The sequence below is a fragment of the Convolutriloba macropyga genome, chromosome 5 (genome assembly GCF_964194025.1).
Source record: "Convolutriloba macropyga chromosome 5, txConMacr16.3, whole genome shotgun sequence".
NCBI classification, from domain to species: Eukaryota; Metazoa; Xenacoelomorpha; order Acoela; family Convolutidae; genus Convolutriloba; species Convolutriloba macropyga.
The window spans coordinates 77,556,588-77,580,971 of NC_134472.1; the positions used below are offsets into that span (position 1 = coordinate 77,556,588).

The window sequence follows — 24,384 nt, forward strand, 5'->3', positions numbered from 1 at the left end:
TTTTTGATTTTACAAGTTCAACTTCGTATAGTTCTTTTGACACACTGTTAAGTCTCTTAAACAATTTCCCGTTGATAGCTTTGTGTGTCTTTTCATCGTTCAAGTATTTCGTCTCTGTATGTCTGCTTCTGTCCATGATTTGGTAACCATAGGAACTATTCCCTAACAATTTCATTGTTTCTGCTACAACGCTTGATTCAGGATTTTCATCTCCAACTCTTCTAGCATCAACAACCGATTGGACAAAATTGTTGAAGCATTTTTTGGGTGTGTACTGAACGAAGCGATAAATTTTGGTGCATTTTAGCCCAAGACTAAGGTAAAAATTGAGTAATGGTGTTATGACTGTTCCATTCTCCAACTTGAAGCTTGAAATTAACATGCGTTGCGGTTGCTTGAGTAAATCGTTATCAATTGCATAATCCCTCATATAATCACCAATATCTGCTCGACTAACATTATAGTTTTTAAAGATTGGTGGAAAGTTCGAGAATTTGTATTTCAACCCATCTGGAACTTCGAGATCACACTGAACATAACCAAATAGTTTGTCTTCTCTTATCTTTGTAAGTAGAGATTCTTGAGTCAGAGGTAGCTTGAATGGGAAATTGTTTCTCACGTGAATTTTTACAGATTCATCACCTTTGACAGTTTCCCACCAGTTACATTCCCATATCTCAACAACTTTATATCCTTTGTTTCGCAAATAGTCTCGTCTTAGTTCATCGTATTCCCGTTTCTTTAATCCTTTCTGAGTCTCTTCCTCTGACATGCTTGCTCTTGCTTCCTGACATGCACAAAAGTGAAAGTAACAACCCATTGCTTCAAAAATAGTTTTACAGTGAGCACAAAATCCGTCTACATTAAAACAATCAATCTTTTTCTGAGTTCCAGTTGTGTAGTAGCTTTCAATAGTGCAGTTAGGACGTTGAGATTGTAGGTACGACATAACCATGTTCTCAAATTTCCTCAATTTTGTCTAGCTTTAAACTTCTGAGAGTCTGAATCAAACTCCCATCTAGTGTAAAGCCCAGTGGGCATTTCTTGACACATTGAGAAGGGGTAAAGTTGACTGGCGTCTATACCCACAATTGATTTGCAAATGTTTTCTGTGTTTCGAATGTAGGTTTGATCCACAATTGCTTTTCTAGTAAACACAATAGAGGGACCACCGGTCATATCTTCGCGTATTTTATCATGTAAATCTTTGTCTGCTTCAACGAAAGGATAGAATTTACTATTAGTTGATTTGTGTAGACAAATATTTGCTAAATTAGGTAGTGTGCAACCCAGTTTTAACATATCAATCCCTTTGTTATGATAGAATTCCATCATTTTCTGCATCGCTTCTAGTGTCGGGACAACATCTTTGTTATTATACCACCTGACAAAGTCTTGAAAAGTTGTCATTTGTTCGTGCTCCCACACACTTTCCAGGTAATTGTAGTTGTCGAATCCCGAGGGGGGCACTACCTTCAACCTAAGTTTTTTCAGAGCTTCCTGTTGGGAAAGTCCACTATTCAACAGTTTTGTGAAATCCGTAAATTCTTTTTCCAAGGGATTGTGATCTCTCAACTTACTAAAGAAACATTCGTAAGGGGGTAGGAAAGTTACATCCAATTTGTTTGGTGAGTCGAACCATTCATAAGGGAAAAACCCTTTGGTCTCATTTGTCTTGTAAGCTTTGAGGAACGAATCTAGTGATGTTGCTCCACCAAGAAAGTTTAGAATATCGAGAAACTGAACATCGCCAAATTTAAAGGATACAAAATGATTAGCTTTTTTAATAACCGTTGGTTGAATATCGCGCTCGTGAATGAGGTAGGGTAGTAAATAAGACTTGATAAGATTCAGATCATATTTCCCGCTGTTGAATCCAAATACAGGTAAAATGCTGACATAACGTTCAAAATGTTGTTGTAGTTCGAGAAGTTGATTTTTCTGAATTTGGAGGAATTGAGTCGACATATCAATTTCTTCTTCTTCGATATATTGAAATTCAAACATTGGAGTACTCTCATCTTTCCTTCCATTTAGCTTCTCGAAAATAGAACTTACTCTGTTTTTAATTGCATTTTCAATTGAGGAAAATTTTTGCAACATTTCTGCTTTACTTCTGCTAGCTAGTTCTTCTAATGCTTCAACAAAAGATACAATCAGTGTCTTGGGGTCTCTGTTGCAAAGGAAAATAGGTTCTTGTAATAAATTTGAGGAAATTGACACAGATATTGGTTCATGTTTTCCTATCCCAGTAGTTGTATTGGTATCTTTTAGTTCATTAGATGGAACGCAGATTGATTCGAAGTCAAATACAGCCAAGTTTTTGAACAGTTTTTGTTCTTCCTCATATCCAATTCCAAAACCGTCAAGTTTATCGAACAAAATTTCTCTCAAAGTGTAAACACTCTTCGGATAAATGTGCTGTATCCTATCTTTACAAGATTTCACGTGACGGTGGAAATTACCAGCACGCTTAATAAAGGTATCACAATTAGGACAGCGGAATCGTTTGAAAAACGTGTTGATATCATCAACATAGCAAATGTGGTTGTTGTAGCGCAGTAGATTAATGTTGTTCTCGTACATCTCAATACTTCTTCTGGCAAGTTCACCTACAAAATCCCCGTCCTCAATGTCAATGTCATAAATGAAAATGTGTTTTATAGCATTTTCAACAAACACAAGGTGATCCATTGACACTCCTCTAATGTTAATTGCGTCATGACCAGACTCGTGGAGAAAGTCACTGAACAACTTAGCTGCGTTTGTTTCCAGCTCAGCTGATCCATACAAGTGAACAGCCACAGCTCTAAACAAGCAAAGGTAGTCCTTGTAGGTTTCTCCGTATCCATTCGTAACAAGACAATTTACATCGTTTCTTCTCAACAACTGTTCAGGTATAACAGCATCTAAACATCCCATTGGGATATTGTTGAGAAGAGCACAGAAAACTGTTACATTCGTAGTTAGTGCATACCGCCATTTTGTGTTTGCCCTTTCTTGAGCACAAGTCTCAATCAAATCCAATTTCTCTACTCTATCCTGAAGTGAGACTAAGTCTCCCTTAGAACAAAGTAAATGAGACTTCTCAAAGAAGGTGTTGTTCTCATGAGCATAAAAGTATCGGTATTCGTCTGTGTCAACATTTCGTAAAATAAATCCCAGGGATAAATTTATTTTTGCAGCACAGTTAAGCTTTTCAAACACTTCCTTCAGTTTTTCATTAATTTCGCTGGGATCAAGTCTCGACAATTTAAAATTGAATACTCTATGTCTCCCATTCTCCATCTCAGTATTGTCAAAGAAGTGTTGACAGGCACTAAGTTCCTGCTGTAACTGTTCGTTGTTCCTATCCAATTCTTCCGATTCTAGTACTTCTTTCAAGTTTTCGCTGGATTTGGTTCCAACTTTGGTCGATGTTCCGTGTTTCCGTCTCTTATGTTGTTGAAGAGAATAAAAACTTGGAAATTCCTCCAAGCATATAGTGCGCACTGTACTAAGCTTCTTTTCTTGAGGAGCGTGATGCTTAGCAAGGTGGTAGTTCAAGTCCTCTTTCCTCTTTGTGTAGAAATGTGGACACTTTGGACATTTTAAAGTCCCACTATCACACGATTTTTTGTGTCGAGCCATTTGCTGCTTGACAACCATTTTCTCGCACTTTCAGCATTTGACAGGTAGATTTCTATCAAGAGAAGGCATTGTATTGTTGTGATCTAAAATAAATTGAATAAATTTTAAGTAAATTGCCGAGCAACTGTATCTGATAACAAAGTGAGAATGAATACAATTTTTGGTTTTTTAGTTACAATAACTTTTATGACTAATTATTTCCATATAAGGAAATGACGTAATTTCTATTTTTAGTAACATTACGCAATACGAAAGTTCAAGAACTTCCTACGAAGCAGTCTCAGTGTTACATTATACATTGTATTTAAATCCAGAAAACATCAAAAATGTGTAACCTTATTCCTTGGAGGAAAATCGGAAATCTTAAGTTATATTTATTTGTCATATTGCTGATTTGTGTTACTTTTTTACAAAACAATACTATTCATCCCAAAACAGAATTCTTAACAAAATCTATCTGTCAGATGCTTGCTCACTTAGAGAATACAAATATTATTGTAAACAAACTAATTTTGTAATTTCATCGATAAAACACTAAATGTGTTTTTACAATAATATTAAAACATTAGAGAAGAAAACTCCTACTTTAATTGAAGATAACTTATATACAATTGACGTTAACATAATTATATTACAAACTACAAACCAATCAAATTTTAGTATTAAGAAACTTGTTGTAAAAGTTAATGATATCGTTTTGCTTATCTCATTCTCTCTTTTAACATTTTTTTATTTTAATAGATTAATACGTGAAATTTTACTCATTTGTGAAACATGTTGATCAAAAACCACTTACAAATATTGGAGAAGATTTACAAGAGAAAAGAAGGTATACCTGATTCATACAAAATTGACGAAATTGATGTAGATTCATACTTTTTTTACAATTTTTTGGACATTTTCACAAAATCCAACAGAATAATCCGATTTAGTAAAGGACTTGAGTATGCAACGTTCTCTATTAAAAAATTTGAATATGAGGAGTTTATTGCGAAACAGTCTTTCGATTTATCCTCAGAATTGCATGTAAGCAAATACGAATTGTTGTTCATTTTGAACTCCGTCCCCGATATATTGGAACAGTACAGAAATATTTCACAAACAAACTTTGTTCCTCTCACAGAACCAATAACAATAACTTCTTCACTACAGAGTGCTTTGTACTTCCATTATTACAACGACTACAATGCAGTGGGAGTACTGATCAGGTTCGGAATTCGTTTACCTAACGTATATATACAGAAATTTGATTCCAAAAATGGAACATTTTCCGAGATTGATCTGAAATTTGACGAATTGGAAAAAATTTATCAAAGCTTGACTTTTTTGGTAAATTATGTCACTTCATTTCAACTTAAATAGACCATTTTAGGTAAAAGCATAGTCGGAAACCTGTATGTATCCTTCACTTCCTACCTTGTTAGAAAATTTTACCCAAATTCGGATTTGAATTTCAGTTCGTCCAGAAATTTCAAGCTAAACGTCACTTTTTCTCATAAAATCTTCCATCTTTGGTTACGGTTGTCTGATTGGACAGAGCACACTATATATAGAGGTTGTTGATTTTGACATTATCATTTGATCCAACTTCTCTGAAAACATCATCACTACTTTCTCACATTATACTAACTACTCCTCAACATTTTATCCTGCTATCGAGCTCCAACATTCACTTTCTTTTTGTTTAAAATTACTTACTTTAGTTCTAACTTTTGTTTAAATCTAATTTATATATCCTGTTCCCTTCCTAAAAAGGAAATTTGCTGCTTTATAACTTTCTCTCCACTGATTGCTTTTATCACGTTCTCGACAAGAATCTTTTCATCTATTCTCATCACTTTCTAACAAAAACCTCTTCTATCATTTATTCCAAAATGGAGTTCACCGTTCAAAATAATAACCTTCTGTACTCATTTTCTTTTACTGAGGATATTGCTCGGATAGGAGTTCGAGATTTATCAAACGGACTGTATGAGTCTCTGATCACTTTACCCATTACTGTGTAGCACATTATTGAGCACCAGCGACAACAGTTTGATACATATCATCAGGGACAGGTCCCAATCACAGAGAATCAACTCGGAACTCACGCGATGGGACACGAAGTTGCTGTTGTCAGTGGACACCACTATCCTCACGTTAATGGATCTGATTTTCCTGCCAACTACGTAGCTGGAAATATTCAGTACACATTTCCTTGGGAGGAAGGGCAAATTCCAAACAGTTGGTTCACTACACCGGATGTAGGTGAGGTATCAGGCCCGGAGGTGGAAAATAATCTTCTCCAAATAGCTTCAAGAGCTCATAGAAGAGAACATAGCGAGTTGAGTATTGATACTAGTACCACCACGTCATTTAACGATCTGGAAAACTTTGATCCAGCGCAGTACTATGGATCTACTGACATGTCAACTACACCCTCGATGACAACCCCATCGATTGAGGAAGGAACAGCTCACAACCCTATCTTTTTGAGTGATGTACCTAATACCCCAGTCACTGTTCAACCAACTCAACTACCTGGTAGAATTGAGCGACAAAGAGGTTTCGGTAATGAAATTCAGAACTTACCAGAATATGTTATTGAAACTCTTTTTGAATGATTTCTATGTTCAATTTTGTAAACTATTTTGTATTTGTTCGTAAAAATAATAAAGTTTCTGAATACCTTTTGGGTGTTTCGTATTAAATTTACATTTTCAATTTTATATTTTTTTTATAGTTTTCCAGAATAAAAGATTAACACGAAAGGTTACTTGATATTTTAGGTACTTGGTTATTATTGAAAATTTGTTTTTCGACAATTAAGAAAAATACCGAATTTAATTTTGATATTTAAGAAAATTGTCGAATTTATTTTCGATATTTAACAAAATGTCGAGAAAAAATTCGATTTTTAAGAAAAAATTACTGTTACAAATCCGATTTTTAAGCTGCAAGAACAGATTCAAAACTTGTCATTTTAAAAATTATTAAAATTTATGTTTTTTGCTTAAAATCATACCGTAAAACTAAGAAAAATGAGAAAAAAGTGCACATTTTGCACGCACAGTTTGGTAACATTTTTGATTTTTAATGAAAAATCTGAGGTTCTATTTTTGACTTTTAACAAAAAATGTTGTGTGAAAATTCGACATTTAACAAACAAATCGACTTCAAATTTCGACTTTTAGAATATACACTAATAATAAAACTTTTTAGTACAAACACTTTATTACTTTTTAACTTCAAAGTACAACATGGGGTTGTCAATTATTCCATGACCATCTAGTAAACAATCAACAATTTTTATTAATTCACTCTCATACTTTGAGTTCTTAAGAGACTGAATTCGGTCGAAGAAGGATGATCTCAATGTTTGTGTGCTTGCATTTCTTTGCTCAGCTCTCAGTAGATGTCTCTTGAACTTTTTTCTACTCAATCTCTTCTTAGACACGCTGGGTAGTTTTTCAACAAATTTGTTTTCCGAATTATGTTGTACCGCTCTCTTCAATTGGGTGAAAACAAGTCCTGCTTCTTCGTTTGTGTGACCAAAAAACTGATGTTTATATAAGGTGTATAAGCAGTCCACTGTCTGATATTGAAAAGATAAATCATCCAATTTTTGGAGTAATTCATTAATGGAAGATGAAATGAGAATTATGTGATAAGAACAATTTTTCAGAGGACAAAAAGTGTAATTGTGAGACGCAACAGAGTATTCACTAGTAAGCAAGTAAGGTTTATAATCCTTAACTGATACGCAAATGAACAAGGATTTCTCACAAAATTTTTTATAAAAGTCAGGTAAAACTTGACACATAACTGCTGCCATTCTGTAATCAAAGTGATTTTGGAGTGATTCTTTTAAACTACCGTATAAGGAAATAACGCAATTCAGTTCAAACGCAGCGAAAATTTCATTTGAAAAATGACACAGTTCAAGAGACAGCAACTCAGAAAAATCCGCTGTTTTACTTGTTCTAAATATTTCAAACACTATTACTAACACACGCTAATGCAACACAGACGTGCTAAACATCAAGTTAAATATGCTGCTCTAGTTCAAATGTTTGCTCAACTTAAAATTTCTGACTAAGTTCCCTTATAAGGAATTTTTGCAAAATGACGCAATTGAACTTTCCATATTTGGAAATGAAAGAAAGATAATGACATCATTACCAAATAAAGGTGATCGGAAACAATAGAGGAAGTAAAATTGCAAGTCAAATCATTCAATTAATTTCTCTCTGTCACATTAAGTTGATAAAATGTCTCTCTCTCAAGTATCTCCGTTTTACTCGAGTGCTCCGTCTATGTTTACCGATTCTCAACCTAAAACTGGAACTGATTCGGTTCCATTTTATATAGACTTTGGTTCTAACCCAAAAAGATTTGGGAGATTTACTGTGTCCCAGATTTTTAAAAACGGACAAAATTATTCCGAACCAACTTTCCAAGTCTTCAAAAAAGATAATTCTGGAACATTTGAGAAGTACCAACAACTTCGAATAGGAGATTACGAATTCAAGAAATTCTTTTTCCTCAAGAACAATATCCTGGATGGGGAGTTGGAACTGAGTGAGCACCTGACTCAATTTGATAAGAACCCATGTATGGAGGATGTGCTGCAACGATGTCACAAAGTCAGAGAGGTCAGCATAGGACGAAATCGACGAATATATGTGACTTTCATTCAATATGTTCAGGAGAATCCAGCCTCCATTTATGTGCAGATTCGGCTCTTTTGTCGCAAGGAAAACAATGAGTTCAAGCAGGTGACTTATGTCAGCTACACTTTGGACGAGTTCAAGGAACTGATTCAAAATTTGAATGACTTTTCTAACATTGAACAATGTACATTTCAATAATAATTGTTGTGTGATTTTGTAATATGTCTTTGTCTTCTCTACAATAAATTTTTCATTTTAAAAATCTTTGATCTGAGAATGAGTTGGGATATTGGCTGCTCAAGAAACATTTTTTTGAGTCTCAGAGACAAGTCAAAGGTTTTTCACGTTAGACTTCATTACGAACTTAAAAGATATTCCTATACTGTTCTTGAAGCTCAAAATTTTCCCAAATTAGAAAATTTGGACATAGAGTCCCAAATTTCAGAATTTAAGTGGGTTATTCACAACGGATTACGCAGAACAAGTCTTATATATCGTTCAGATAAACAACAAGTTACCATTTCACAACATCGTTGGAACGGATATCAGTGGAGTTTTCTGACAAATATTGAATTAAAAAAAGAAGAGTACGAGAACTTACTAGAGCATCTCCCTACACTTTTATCTTATATTGAAAAGTTTAAGAAAACTTGCATTGACATGGATGAAGGAACGCAAAGTTGATGGATATTGTCATTCTTGTCAACATATTCAATTGCTACGGAAGCATCCTTTCAATGTTTCCCGAAAATGAAAAACGCAAAAACTGTTTTTTAGCGGCCTGTAAAATTTGGGACGAGAATATAAATTTGGAGGAAATTAACCAAAAATTTCCTCATGGAGGACTTATTGGTTATGGAAATTCCTTTTTAGATTTTTTCTTTGCTAGATTGAAAGTTTTTCGATTACATGCTATACTACACGATTCTGCTGGAGCGGTTAAAGCAACTACAAACAAGGGACCAGGATACTGTTACATGTTACCAAATTTTCCAAGCTCATGTTTCTTGGGACATTTAACTGGGTTAATCTTTTGTGTCTTTATTAAATTTTATCATCCTCAAATTTTCAAAATGCTAGACTGCTAATCATTTTTGTAATAATTCAACCTAGAAAAAAGAATGTCTCTCGTTGTGTTTGATATTGAGTGCTTGGAAGGGAAAATTGTCAAGGAGTTGGGTGTTTTCAAGGATGGAATTGTATTGGGATACAGTTTCCTCCCACCCAAAGACTATAAACCTACTTTTCAAGCAAAATGGAACACTAAAAATTTACATGGGATTAATTGGAACAATGGAAAACTGGAATACACTGAGTTGTCATCAATCATTCACCAACATTGTTCACCTACAACAGAATACTTTGCAAAAGGGTTAGAGAAGTGTAATCTTCTCTCAAATTACTTGTGTAAAGATGTGGAGAATCTAGATGATCTTGGTTGTCCAAAAGTTTCCAAACTTCTCAATAACTCGGATCCTGACTGGGATTGTAGCAATTATCCGTATCGACACAAAAAGACATTTCACTGTGCAGAGAAGAAAGCTTATGCTTACGGAACTTGGACTCTGGATTTTTTTGATAACGTATAATATTTGTAATTTCTATTTGTAATTTCTATTTGTATTTGTGATCGTTTTGTAATTTATTATTTTTATTTTACTACTTTTGAAATCAGAGAGAAGTTGCATTCCCAGTTCAAAAAATTGATTTTCCCTTAAAAATAAGGTATAAATGACCGAGCATACAGATAACGGTTTAAATTTAGGTAATTTTGTCTTTGATGATAATAACCAGGAACGACAATCGTGGAAATGTTTTGGACAGACTTGTAATAGATCTCTGGTGGTTTTTTTGTCCCAATTTTTTGTTATTCTGTTAATATTAGCGTGCTGTATAGTAAGAATAACTCTTGCCGAAACCTGTGAAGAAACAACAGTTTGGATTGCTATCTTATCTAGTACAGTCGGTTATATTTTACCTTCTCCTAAACTATGAACAAAATAATCTCTACTAAGGAACGCATTTTTATTTCATTGGTGGGACCAAGCGGGTCCGGAAAATCTCATCTTATCCATGATTGGCTAATTGTTGGAACTTTTCAACCCGATTTTGATAAAATTTACTATTTTTATCAACATTATCAATCACTTTACGGTCTAATGTCCAAAAACATTAAAAACATTCAATTTATTCAAGGAGTTGACTTTGAGTTCATTCAGAGTCTACCCAATAATGGAACAAAGTATTTGCTGATTTTCGATGATTCTTGTGAAGAAATCTCAAGCTCGAAAGAATTTGTTAAAATCGCGACAGCTGGAAGACACAAAGGTCTTAGTACAATATATAAAGCATAATCTTTTTCATCAGAGTAGGTTGGGAAGAGATATTGAGTTACAAAATACTCATATAGTTTTATTCAAGTCTCCTAGAGATGTTCTCCAGATTAACACTCTTAGTCAACAGCTCGGGTTAGGATCACAATTAAAAGATTGGTATACAAAAGCTACTTCAATCCCGTATGGTCACTTACTCATTGATTTAACTCCGAAAACAGTCGACTCTCTTAGATTTTGCAGAAACAGTGGTTCTATTCCCACTATTTTTTTTCTCCCTAAAACGAAACAAGAGATTACTTTTTTGAACGATGAACACACAACATCTCTCTACGCTGATAACGTTCCAAACGTATTCCCAGAACTTCAAGAAATTGTTCCTAAGAAATTGTCCAAAAGATTTCATTCAGTTTCTAAACGAATGCATAGTAAACCTTCTCGGGGGACAACTACAGGAAATACAAAAACAAGACGTAATAAAGTACAGAGACGAAATTCATCAACTCGTGCTAAAAAGAACCGGAATAAATAAAAGAAGAGCAATTTTAAGTTCACGAAAAGGAATAGAGCTCATATCAATTTTGACACCATCTATCATTAATCGATTGTCTTGAAATGGAACAGTTTGTTTTGATTCCTCAACACCTTTACGAACAAAAATTCAAATTAGAAGTTAAAAAGTTGGACATTTTTGAGCAGAAACCAGTTTCTGTCCCAACACATTTGAACTCTAATTACAAGGAAATCAGCAACAAAACCAGATCTTTAAAGAACGAATCAATTGTAGATCAAATTTTGAATTCACCGCGAGTCAAGCTATCTCTCAACGACACAATTTTATTAGATGGAAGAGATACGGAAGTAGCTTTTGCAGATTTTATTTTTGCATTAAAAAGAAAGAACGTTGATTTTCCCGACATATATTACACAATACTTGATGCTACCGGAATAAATCCGCAAAAAGTAATAAACAAAGATGCTAAAAGCAAAGACAGAGGGAGCTGGATTCCTTTCAAAATCTGAAAAAGCCAAGCTACAAAGGCTGTATAGAGATGGAAAAGCCGCATATGGATCAATTAAAAATCTACAAAAGGCAAGTGGGTTATCCAAAAAGAAAGTTGCCTACTTTCTACACAGTAAAGATTCCTACACAAAGTATCGTCATGCAACACGACATTTCAAAAAATTACCAGCATTTGCTAAGCGAATCAATGAGATCTGGTGTCTCGATCTAGCTTTTATGGATAAATTATCGGATACTAATAATGGAGTGAAGTATTTATTAGTATGTGTTGACGTCTTTTCTCGCTTTGTTCGTGTGCAACCAATGAAGTCAAAGTACTCTACCGATGCAGTTGTAGCTTTCAAAAAAATGTTGCGTAAAAAAGTATGCCCGCGAAAGTATGGGTTGACCAGGGAACAGAGTTTAGTGGTGAGTTTCGAAAGTTTTGTATGGACAAGAAAATTAAAATTTACTCTACTAGAAGTGAAACGAAAGCTGCTGTAGCAGAACGAGCCATTAAATCCCTGAAAAACATTATTTATCGCTATATGGAAGAAAATGGTGACAAATACATGAGAAAAATGGATTCCTTTGTCAAAACTATGAACACAAGAGTTAATCGCTCAACAGGTAAAGCTCCAAAAAATGTAACAAACAAAGACTTTTTGTCAATTTTTTACAGAAACCCAATTAACCAATATAAACGACCACGTTTTAAAGTTGGTGAAAATGTTCGTATATCAAAAAAAGATATTCCATTCAGAAAAGGTTATAAATCACAGTTCACAAATGAAATATTCAAAATTGTTAAAGTTGCTACTTTTAAACCGCCAACCTATAACCTTTGTGGAGAACAAGGTGATGAAATTCTAGGTAAATTTTATGAACAAGAGCTTTCAAAGTGTATCATTTAAAGATGAGTTCTTTCACTGTTGAGTTGGTTTCCAATGCGTCGTTTGATTGTTACCCAAACAATACACTAAGTTCTTTCACGAATTTTCTACCTGAACAAATTAATCTTGATGGAGAATGGGAGGTAGCGATAACAGAACTGTCGTATCCTTCCTTGTACCAAAACATAACAGAGGGTAAATTCTTCTATCTAGATGAAGCAACACCAGATACAAAACCATCGGATTATTACACACTTGATCCAGGTCTATACCCCTCGATCTCTGATATTGTCAATGAAATGAATAGAAAAATTCAGGAACGTGAAAAATATGAAAAAACGCCCATCAAGTTACACGTTAACAAAATTACACAGCGAATTTCTTTGAGTCTTCCAAATCAGAAATCTTTACTTGTCATTTTTAGTGCCGATCTTTGTCATGTCTTTGGATGCGAAGAAGCTGTTTATGGTATGGGTGTTTTCATGAGTGGTGGTGGTCCACATTTTCCCAAGTTTCCTTATGACATTGTACGAATACACACCTTAATGATATATAGTGATATTGTTGAATACAATATTGTGGGTGATACAAAAGCTGCTCTTTTACGATGCATTCCGTTTATATCAAAAGTTAAGAATGGAGATATCATCTCAACGGGACCATACATGAATTATCAAACTTTTCCAAACTTACAATTTAAAAAAAATTCTAAAAAACTCATTCCACAGCATAAAACTCGAGCTCCGGGACTCTTATGGTGAAAAAGTTCCTTTCAACTCTGTTGGTGTGACAAGAGCGGTACTAATGTTTAGAAAAACTTCTGACAATCATTTTTAGATTTAAAGTTGTAGAAAATGGTTGCTGATAGTGATTTACCGTATTTTCGTGGTTATTCAAGACAGAGGGGAAGAGGATTCGGAGCGTTAGCACAAACAATTGGGAGGACAGCTATTCCATTCTTGAGGAGATTGTTGTCCCAGCAGCAAAAAGAGTTGGTGCTGATTTGCTTGATATAGCTGCACCAGAAATTGGAAATGTTCTAACTGGAAAGAAAAAATTCAAATCTGTGGCTGCAGATGTTGGAAAGAAAACATTACGTAAACAGCTAGGTGGTGGAAAAATTAGGAAACGGCGCATAATTCGAAGAATTACCCCAAAAACCAGTCGACGTCGTCGAACTAGAAGAGATATTTTTTCTAAGCTAAAACGAATACTAGATCAACAAACGATAGCAACTTTCATTATGGTCACTTTACGAACTCTTGCTTGGAGATTTTTGACAAAATTCCTGTTTTGGAACCAATTGAATCTTCTCACGTTCAAGAAGTTTATCCCAGTACTTCCTTGGATGAAAGCAGCATTGAGTTCGAGTTTGAAACAGATAGAAGCATATATCTTGATATGAGAGATATCCACCTTCAAATCAAAGTTGGATTACAAAAGGGAAGATTGTTTGATGACTTTATGAAAAAAGACGAGCATGGAAAAGCAGATATGGGAATGTCTTTCACAGATGATGATTTACATTATCTAACTCACGTCAACAATTTATTGCACTCGCTCTTTTCCAACTGTGAGGTGTATCTGAACAATCAACAGGTTTACAACTCAAATGGTCTCTATGGACACAAAGCTATAATTTCCAATGAATTTAACGCTTCCACAAGAAATAATGAAGGTATTTTGGCTTGTCATGGATATGAATTTGAAAAAGAACCCAGCGATTTTGAGAAAAGCCCTTTTATAGATCGAGAGGAAGAACTTTTGCTGAAAAATGGAACTACTTTTTACGGTAAATTAGCAATTGATTTGTTCCAATGTGAAAAGTTACTGCTTCCAAATACAAAAGTTAGACTGAAATTGATTCGTGCAAGACCCAATTTTTACATGATCTCCTACAATCCTCACGTCTCCCTTAAAGTTCTTGACTGTTCCCTGTTTACAAGACGTGTTGTTGTTAACGAAGTGTATCACCAGACTATCAAATATCAATTAACTCATCAACCTGCTTGTTACAACTTTATGGAAACAATTGCACGCACATTTATTATTCCTTCAGGACAGAACCAGTTTATTCAGGAAAATGTTTTTAACAATGCTCCAATCAGAAGAGTAGCTATTGCGATGAACACAAATTCAGCATTCACAGGACATTTTCAAGAAAATCCTTTCCATTATCAGAAATTTGGTTTACGAGAACTAAGAATTGTTCGAGGAGGTAGAGCTATAGTATCAGTTGATACAACCAATGACTGTAGGGCATATGTAACAACAATGAAAGCAATGAATTTTAACGAAGAGATTCCCGCGTTACCACATAATCTATTTCAGAACCATTACGTGCTTGTATTTGATCTCACTTCACTTCAAGATGCTGGAGAAAGTATTCATTATCCTGAGCTCAGCGGTGAAAGTATCCGATTAGAAATGTTTTTCGACCGCCCGCTAAGAAGCGTGACAGAATTAATTGTTCTAGGAGAAAGGATGTCCACTGTTAAAATTGATCAGTTCGGAACGGTTGCTAAAAATGTCTGAAGATTTTTGCGTTAACGAAAATTTTTTCATATTTTTTTCAGTTTTTTATGGGTTTTACATCATTGCTTTCTGCATTGGAACATTTTTGGGTTATATATTATCGTCACCTAGTTGCCATTCTCTTCACCAAATAATTTCTTAAAATGGACGTTAACTGGGGGCGAACTAATTCGAACTTTTTTGTTTACGTTCCTCTCCTAATTTTTCTGGTACTTCTTTTTATAATTATTTTATTCTACCCCAAATCCCATAACAATTCTGTTGACAAAATTAAAAAGTCAAGCAACCTTTTATTAGAGCAAGAAAAAAAGTCCAATGATTGTTGCTTTTATGAAGAGAATGAGTCTTTTCAGCTTGACTGTACAGTTAGAAATCCGTGTGTTAATGGTACTTGCGAAATAAAGCAGAGAAAAATTGTTTGTCATGGATAACACTTCCCTGATACAGATTATTGAACGAATCCCAGAACTCAAATACCGCTATATTGGATCGTTTCCAGCAGATTGTGTTCCAAGGCTACCCACATTCAGTTTTGCTATCATCAACACTTCTCCGAGCAGTGAAGCTGGAGAGCATTGGATAATGATTGCTCGACTCAATCGAACTTATTACTATGCTGATTCTTTGGCTCGTCCAATCACAAAATACAAATTTTTGAATAAAAAGTATCAGAAAATGATACAACAACCAGTTCAGAAAACTGATAATTTGTGTGGATTTTACACAATATTTGCAGCATTTCAACTATTTAAATTTTTTCAAACAAAACTGAACAAGGTTCATGACGTTCATGTTTTAAACTTTATAAGTAATTATATGTGAATTAGATAAATTTAATGTAAAATACGTCGAAGTGTAATAAAGTCGACAGTAATTTTTTTCTAAATTCCTTAATTCTTCGTTAGTTACTCAAATTTTTGTTGTCGACTTTATTAACTACTCGGCTAAATGTACTTTAATACTCTTTTCTTTTGTACTATCATCATGTAAACGTTTGATTAAATTTGTATTTGCATGTGCTTAATTTGTACTGTGTCTGTTATTTTGTACTTATTAATTCAATTTTTTTTTATTTAACTTTTTTCCATGTTATGAGCGCGTAAAAGTCCACTAGTACTGTGACAATGCCAGATCAGCAAGAGGTAGTTTCGATCTACCGACCTCTGGGTTATGAGCCCAGCACGCTTCCGCTGCGCCATCTTGCTATTTAGGGTCGGCTATACCTAATCTTAATACATTGCGGCGGCTATACCTAATCTTAATACATTGCGGCGGCTATACCTAATCTTAATACATTGCGACGGCTATACCTAATCTTAGTACATTGCGGCGGCTATACCTAATCTTAATACATTGCGGCGGCTATACCTAATCTTAATACATTGCTGTGGTTAAACCAAAAAATGTTGAAGTTTACTGCGAGGGAAATTATCCGTTAATGCGCGCTGCCTGTACAATTCCCCGCCTGTACGTACGCGCTGACTGTACAATTCCCTGCGCGCTGCATGTATAATTCCCCGCCTGTACGTACGCGCTGACTGTGCAATTCCCTGCGCGCTGCATGTATAATTCCCTGCTAATCCCTAAATGACCTCTAAAATCACGTGAGAAGTGGCTCCGAAAAATCACCCTGATCTGCTCCCACCTTACTACTCACCCCCTGGAACACCCCTAGATTTATCCCCAATCTTAATACATTGCGGAGGATATTCCTAATCTTAATGCGTGGCGGCCGCTATAACTAATCTTAATACGTGGCGGCCGCTATTACTAATCTTAATACGTGGCGGCCGCTATTACTAATCTTAATACGTGGCGGCCGCTATTACTAATCTTAAAACATGTACGCCGCCTATACCCTATCTTAATACATTAGTGTAGACCCTCTCTGAAAAATTACTCCTATACCCTATCTTAATACATGGGGTCTACACCCCCCCCCCCCCCCCCCCCCCCGGGAGACTTGCTCACCCTATTACTACTTTCGTTTTTCCAATTTTTATCGGGCTTTTGTCTAATTGGTTTTCCCAATCCATTCATTGTCCATTCGAGGTTAAGGGTTTTGTTTAGTCAGTGAAAATTCTCGAAATGTAGGTCAGCATTGTCCTGTGTTTTATTTCGTTGTGAGGATTTTCATTACGACTATATGACAAAACGGTCACTTCAAATCTTCTTTTTATTCATTCATGCAGGTTTTGTTTTACTGAATTGTGTATGTGACCGCATTTTTAACTCTTTGTGGAGTGATTTGTTTCTCAGACGCCCTCATCTTCTTGGCCGGCTATTATAGCGGACCTATTTGTTGAACTTCGTCGAGTAGAAGTATGTTTCGCTTTACCATTCTACAGCTTGTTCAACTTTTTGCGTGAAATCTTATATATCTCCTAAGGCAAGTTACATTTCTCGCTCATTCTGCTCAAAGTGCTTTTAATTATTAATAGCCGCCTCAGCTTCTCAGCCGGCTATTATAGCGCTCCATTTGAGAGCAATTTGTCCGATGGTAGTCAGATATGTTTATCGATCTAAGACTGCAAATCTACGAAATCATCGTGCCTTATTTCTGGCAGCTATTTTAAATGGAATGAGTTCATTGTTGCCTCTCAATTGACCATGTTTTATGGGAATTCGTATTAATTTGTTTTTCGTCATGCAATTTTCAGTTTTGACCAAAAATTGCTCAACTTTTTTTGGTTTTTGAAACTTTTTGATTGGCAGAAAACAACACGTTTGTGAGCCGATAGGTAGCAAGCAACTTGTCGGCAACTTAACCTGTGGAGTCAATGCTTTTGAAATCATAGTTGACATATAGGAGAGAAAAACTTAAGGCCCTAGAATGGTTGCTTTAGCATAGGTATTTAATACAGTTTCGGAAAACATGCAATTTATTACCACCTGTTCTTAGTTTGCACAAAACCGTTTTGAACATTCGGTTTATCGGAGAAACCATATTATTCAATCGCTTTTGAGAAAATGTTCATGAGTAATGTAGTTGAATGCTTTTGCAAAATCTGAAAATGGTTTCAAGTTTTTGCTCCAAGTTTCCTGAAATGGTTCAAACTGTTTGTAGAATGGCATCAGTTGCTGAGTTCCTTTTCAGAAAACCAAGATAATTATAGTTGCTGAATGTAGCTATATTGGGGTGTTCCTATATCTTTCCCGGTCGTCTTATGCTCTTTTTACGTTAAACGTTTGTTGCAACAGCAAAGCTGAAAGATCGTTTTCTCTGAATTGCTTCTTTCTATCGCTCATTTTCTCCAGCAAAAGCGTTCATATCATTTGCGTGATGAGGTTTTGATCATAAGCGACTTACCTTTTCTTCAGGAAAATGGCTTTCGTGCTAAAAATGTAAATTTCATTTGAATTTGTTAAAGTGAAAGAAACTCATATGTGTAATTAAGGTCCCTAATGAAGTTTCTATGGAGGGATTCTAAACAGGGCATGCTATTTTATTGTTGAAATTTATTCTACCAATTTTTAATCGGCGTCGATAACTTTTGCAGCTCATTTTTGTGTCGGTTATAACTGTATTCTACGGCAAGCAATGTTTTTTCGCAGCTAATATGGAAATCTGCCGGCTGTGTTTTCTTCTGAATAAAAAGACCTTCAGCGTTTTCTGTTAATTGGTTTAAGAGAAGGCACTTAGAAAATCTGGTTACCAAATGGTCTTTTGCAAGCGTCTGATAAGCGGAACAAAATTTAGCGATAGCTAGGCATCATAAAGATAGCTAGATGCAGTGTTTATGTACTGAATAGTTTTGATCTATGTTAATTGCTCTCAAACAAATTTTGTAAGATTTAAATTTGTCCTGCTTATTTTTTTATGCATTTTTTGTTTGATAGTTTGATATAATTTTTTTTGATAGTTTCCTATTGTCTGGCCATTTGTGTTTTCGTCAGCAAAAATGGGATAAACAGATAAATGCCGGAGATAATTAAGTTGTGCAGAAGTTCTCTCAGAGCCGTATGCCTAACGAGTCACCGAAGGTAACCGCTCAACAGGCGTTTGAGGGCACTTTGCCTGAAGTTAGTCGGTTGTGCTTTTAATAGCTTGTCCCAATTCTTATGATGCCCTACAGGCTATTTTACGTACAAAAGAGAGCAAGGTTTGTTCTTTAGTTCATCCAACACCTGAATTGGCGCCAGAGCAGTCTGTTGTAATAAGAACAACAGCTCTAAAATCCTAAGCCTAAATTTGCTTTTCAAATTGAACAATGCCTTCATGAAGAAACAAGTCATAGAAATGATTAAATTGTATGGCGTATCCGGATGCAACTATTTAGGACCTTACTTGTAAGAGTGAATTTGTTGTATTTCAACATTGAGCACCTGTTGCAGAGAAGTTTCGTGGATTATTTAAAAGCAGTTTTTCTAGAATATCTCGTTTGTTGGTTAGATGGACACGATATCTGAATTATGCCCTGAAATTGGTAATCCTATAATTGTATGAACATTAGTGATAGATTTTGGCGACACAGTATATTTTATCACCTTCCGTTAATCAGTTGTTTTTAATTGAGTATGATTTTTAATTGCATTGAGTATGACAATTAATCAGTTATTAATTGCTCTTGAACGAAGTTCATAGCAATTATTGTAAACGTGTGTGTCTTTTTTATGCAAAATTTGTGCTTGACATTTTTGACTTTTCGAGTGACTTTTACGCCCTTGACTTTTTGCATTTCGCGTGATCTAAAATTCTCTCTCAATCACAATTTCAAGCAGCTGAACTCAATTGGCGGCAATTTAATACTCAAAGTCAAATAAAAAGTGCGCCGAAACTGGTGCCATTTTTTACTTTAAATCTTAATAGTAGTATATGTTAACCTCTAATGTGGTTATTTGAAGCCCACTATTGAACTTCTTAGTCCCATTTAGACTCCCCCTCCCTCCTCCCCCCCCCCCCGACTGAAGCAGGCTGCAATTGATTAGAAATCGATAGTCGTTCGAAAGCAATTCTTCTGACGTTTAGTCGGTTATGTTTGATGTGTATGTTAGGAGACGGTGGATCTGCAGTCTTCAATGGGCAAGACACAGACTAGTAAACACAACAGTGTTCCTGTGAAGTGTATGAGTTTCCCATCTAACGAGTACAACTCATTCGTAGTGGGTGCTGAGGATGGATACATCTACGGGGCAGTCAGACATGGCAGCAAACCAGGTCTGACATAACACCCAATGTCGACATTGGAATACTTGATAGATCAATCAGTTATAGAACCCTCTCCCATTTTATCTTCAATCTCTTCGGTAGTCTAATTTGGTTTCTAAAAAAACCCCACATTTTCAAGATGAGGTCATGTGTGGCCTTTTAATCTGTCGTCTATGTAATCAAGCTGAAATATAATAGTCGAAAATTTAACATCGGGTAAATCTCAACGGGCAAATATCATCCAGAACAGCGCGAGTTTGTATTCCTCAGGAATCACGGATATATACGAGAGGCACTATGCTCCTGTGACTAGTGTGGATCTGAATCAGTGTCCGGGTCCGGTAGACTTCAGTCATCTCTTTGTCTCATCCTCCTTCGATTGGTCCACTAAACTCTGGTCCACGAAGGTGAGTAGATATCTGATTCATTCAAACATTGCTTGTTTTTTGAATTATAGAAATATCGACTGACTTTTTTGTTTATCGGGAAAATACGAACTCTGGTTCGGCTCTGACGAACGCTTGTTAAGATGTTTAATAATGCAGCAGAAAGTGAGTTCAGTGAATCTGTTCTTCGGTTTACCTAATGTTTCTGAGATGGCATATTTTGAGCCATAAATTTTTGGTTATTTGTGGTTTCTAGCCTCGTCCGTGGCTGGCCCCGATTGGTTTTGTTTCGCAATGATCCATTTTAACTTTTGTTCGCATTTTGTTTGTACGTTTTTAATAGCCGCCCTCATCTTCTCAGCCGGCTATTATAGCGCTCATATTTTTTTTACAATTCAAAGAATTTGAATTGTATTGGTGCGCTGTGTTTTTTTTAAGATGTGTTCACACATTTTTCAATCTAATATATTAAATATAAGTCGCACTTGAACGCAATGGTTAACAACGCTCCTATCTTCACGTGTTTTAGCGATCCTTAAACATGCAGACTACAAGACCATGCTTAAGTGCCTGATCTGTAAATGTTTCTTTGCTCAATAAGCGTACGGCTTAGCAAAAACAAGCGCGACAAAAAGCTATCGACCAATATTCGTATGTAGCCTCTACGGATAGACAACAGTAACAGGCGTCGGTAGTGCAAGGGATTAGACTTGTGTCTGTGAAATGAGGGGCAGCGGTTCGAGACCGAGTCGGTGCGAAGAATGGACTCTGTTTTTGGTCTCATAAATGGTGAATCTTGTTTTTCGTCCACTACTGTGTTTCGTTCTTGCTCCCTTCTTTATTTCACTTTTATTTATTCTTCTATATCTTCTAATATATTAAATGTAAGTCGCACTTGAACGCAATGGTTAACAACGCTCCTATCTTCACATGTTTTAACGATCCTTTAACATGCAGCCTACACGGCAATGCTTAAGTGACTGATCTGCAAATGTTTTTGTGACTGATCTGCAAATGACTGATCTGCGGTATGGGTTTGAGCCTGAGTCGGTGCCAGAAATGTCCTCTGTTTTTTGTGTCATAAATGCTGAATCTTGTTTTTCAACCACTACTGTGGTTCCTTCTTGCTCCCTCCTTCATTTCCCTTCTTATTGATTCCTCTATATCTAATATATTAAATGTAAGTCGCACTTGAACGCAATGGTTAACAACGCTCCTATCTTCACGTGTTTTAGCGATCTTTAAACATGCAGCCTACACGACCATGTTTAAGTGCCTGATCTGTAAATGTTTTTTCGCTCATTAAGCATACGGCTTAGCAAAAACAAGCGAGACAAAAAGCCATCGACCAATATTCGTATGTAGCCACAACGGATAGACAACAGTAACAGTTGTCGGTAGCGCAAGGGATTAGACCTGTTGCTGTGAAGCGAGGGGTATGGGTTCGAGCCTGAGTCGGTGCCAGAAATGTCCTCTGTTTTTTGTGTCATAAATGCTGAATCTTGTTTTTCATCCCCTACTGTGTTTCTTTCTTGCTCCCTTCTTTAATTACCTTCTTATTGATTCTTCTATATCTAATATTTTAAATGTACGTCGCACTTGAACGCAATGTAACAATGCTCCTATCTTCACATGTTTTAACGATCCTTAAACATGCAGCCTATACAACCATGCGTTGGTGCCTGATCTGTAAGTGTTTTTTTGCTCATTAAGCATACGGCTTAGCAAAAACAAGCGAGACAAAAAGCCATCGACCAATTTTCGTATGTAGCCACTACGACAACAATAACAGGCGTCGGTAGTGCAAGGGATTTGAATTGTGGCTCTGAAGCGAGGGGCATGGGTTCGAGATCGAGTCGGTGCAAAGAATGGCCTCTGTTTTTTGTGTCATAAATGGTGAATCTTGTTTTTCATCCACTACTATGTTTCATTCTTGCTCCCTTCTTTATTTCCCTTTTTATTTATTCTTCTATATCTAATATTTTAAATGTAAGTCGCACTTGAACACAATGGTTAACAACGCCCCTATCTTAACATGTTTTAGCGATCGTTTAACATGCAGCCTACACGGCCATGCTTAAGTGACTGATCTGCAGATGTTTTTTGCTCATTAAGCACACAGCTTAGAAAAAACAAGCGAGTCTGAAAGCTATCGACCAATATTTTTCGTATGTAGCCAATTCAAGAGACAGCAGTAACAGTTGTCGGTAGCGCAAGGGATTAGACCTGTTGCTGTGAAGCGAGGGGTATGGGTTCGAGCCTGAGTCGGTGCCAGAAATGTCCTCTGTTTTTTGTGTCATAAATGCGGAATCTTGTTTTTCAACCACTACTGTGGTTCCTTCTTGCTCCCTCCTTCATTTCCCTTCTTATTGATTCCTCTATATCTAATATATAATATGTAAGTCGCACTTGAACGCAATGGTTAACAACGCTCCTATCTTCACGTGTTTTAGCGATCTTTAAACATGCAGCCTACACGACCATGTTTAAGTGCCTGATCTGTAAATGTTTTTTCGCTCATTAAGCATACGGCTTAGCAAAAACAAGCGAGACAAAAAGCCATCGACCAATTTTCGTATGTAGCCACAACGGATAGAGAACAGTAACAGGCGTCAGTAGTGCAAGGGATTAGACTTGTCGCTGTGAAGCGAGGGGCATGGGTTCGAGACCGAGTCGGTACGAAAAAAGCCTCTTTTTTGTCTCAAAAATGGTGAATCTTGTTTTTCATCCACTACTGTGTTTCTTTCTTGCTCCCTTCTTTAATTCCCTTCTTATCGATTCTTCTATATCTAATATTTTAAATGTACGTCGCACTTGAACGCAATGGTTAACAATGCTCCTATCTTCACATGTTTTAACGATCCTTAAACATGCAGCCTATACAACCATGCTTTGGTGCCTGATCTGTAAGTGTTTTTTCGCTCATTAAGCATACGGCTTAGCAAAAACAAGCGAGACAAAAAGCCATAGACCAATTTTCGTATGTAGCCACTACGGATATACAACAATAACAGGCGTCGGTAGTGCAAGGGATTTGAACTGTGGCTCTGAAGCGAGGGGCATGGGTTCGAGATCGAGTCGGTGCAAAGAATGGCCTCTGTTTTTTGTCTCATTAATGGTGAATCTTGTTTTTCATCCACTACTGTGTTTCATTCTTGCTCCCTTTTTTATTTCCCTTCTTATTTATTCTTCTATATCTAATATATTAAATGTAAGTCGCACTTGAACACAATGGTTAACAACGCTCCTATCTTCACATGTTTTAGCGATCCTTTAACATGCAGCCTACACGGCCATGCTTAAGTGACTGATCTGCAAATGTTTTCCTTTGCTCATTAAGCACACAGCTTAAGAAAAAACAAGCGAGACTGAAAGCTATCGACCAATATTTTTCGTATGTAGCCAATTCAAGAGACAGCAGTAACAGGTGTCGGTAGCGCAAGGGATTAGACCTGTGTCTGTGAAGCGAGGGGCATGGGTTCGAGCCTGAGTCAGTGCCAGAAATGGCCTCTGTTTTTTGTGTCATAAATGGTGAATCTTGTTTTTCATCCACTACTGTTTCCTTCTTGCTCCCTTCTTTATTTCCCTTCTTATTGATTCTTCTATATCTTCTAATATATTAAATGTAAGTCGCATTTGAACGCAATGGTTAGCAAAGCTCCTATTTTCACGTGTTTTAGCGATCCTTAAACATGCAGCCTACACGACCATGATTAAGTGCCTGATCTGTAAATGTTTTTTCGCTCATGAAGCATACGGCTTAGCAAAAACAAGCGAGACAAAAAGCCATCGACCAATATTCG

The 24,384-nt window shown here is 36.1% G+C and overlaps 1 protein-coding gene across 1 annotated transcript in view; it reads left to right on the forward strand.

Annotated features, from left to right (window-relative positions):
* LOC142340508 (dynein, cytoplasmic 1, intermediate chain 2a-like) overlaps positions 1 to 24,384 on the forward strand; it is a gene marked incomplete at its 3' end in the record, with an annotated part of 131,395 nt that overhangs the window by 32,125 nt on the left and 74,886 nt on the right. The window contains exons 11-12 of the mRNA XM_075391083.1: positions 20,042 to 20,204; positions 20,466 to 20,602. Of these exons, the coding sequence (XP_075247198.1) occupies positions 20,042 to 20,204; positions 20,466 to 20,602 (300 nt within the window). The remainder of the gene's footprint in view (positions 1 to 20,041; positions 20,205 to 20,465; positions 20,603 to 24,384) is intronic.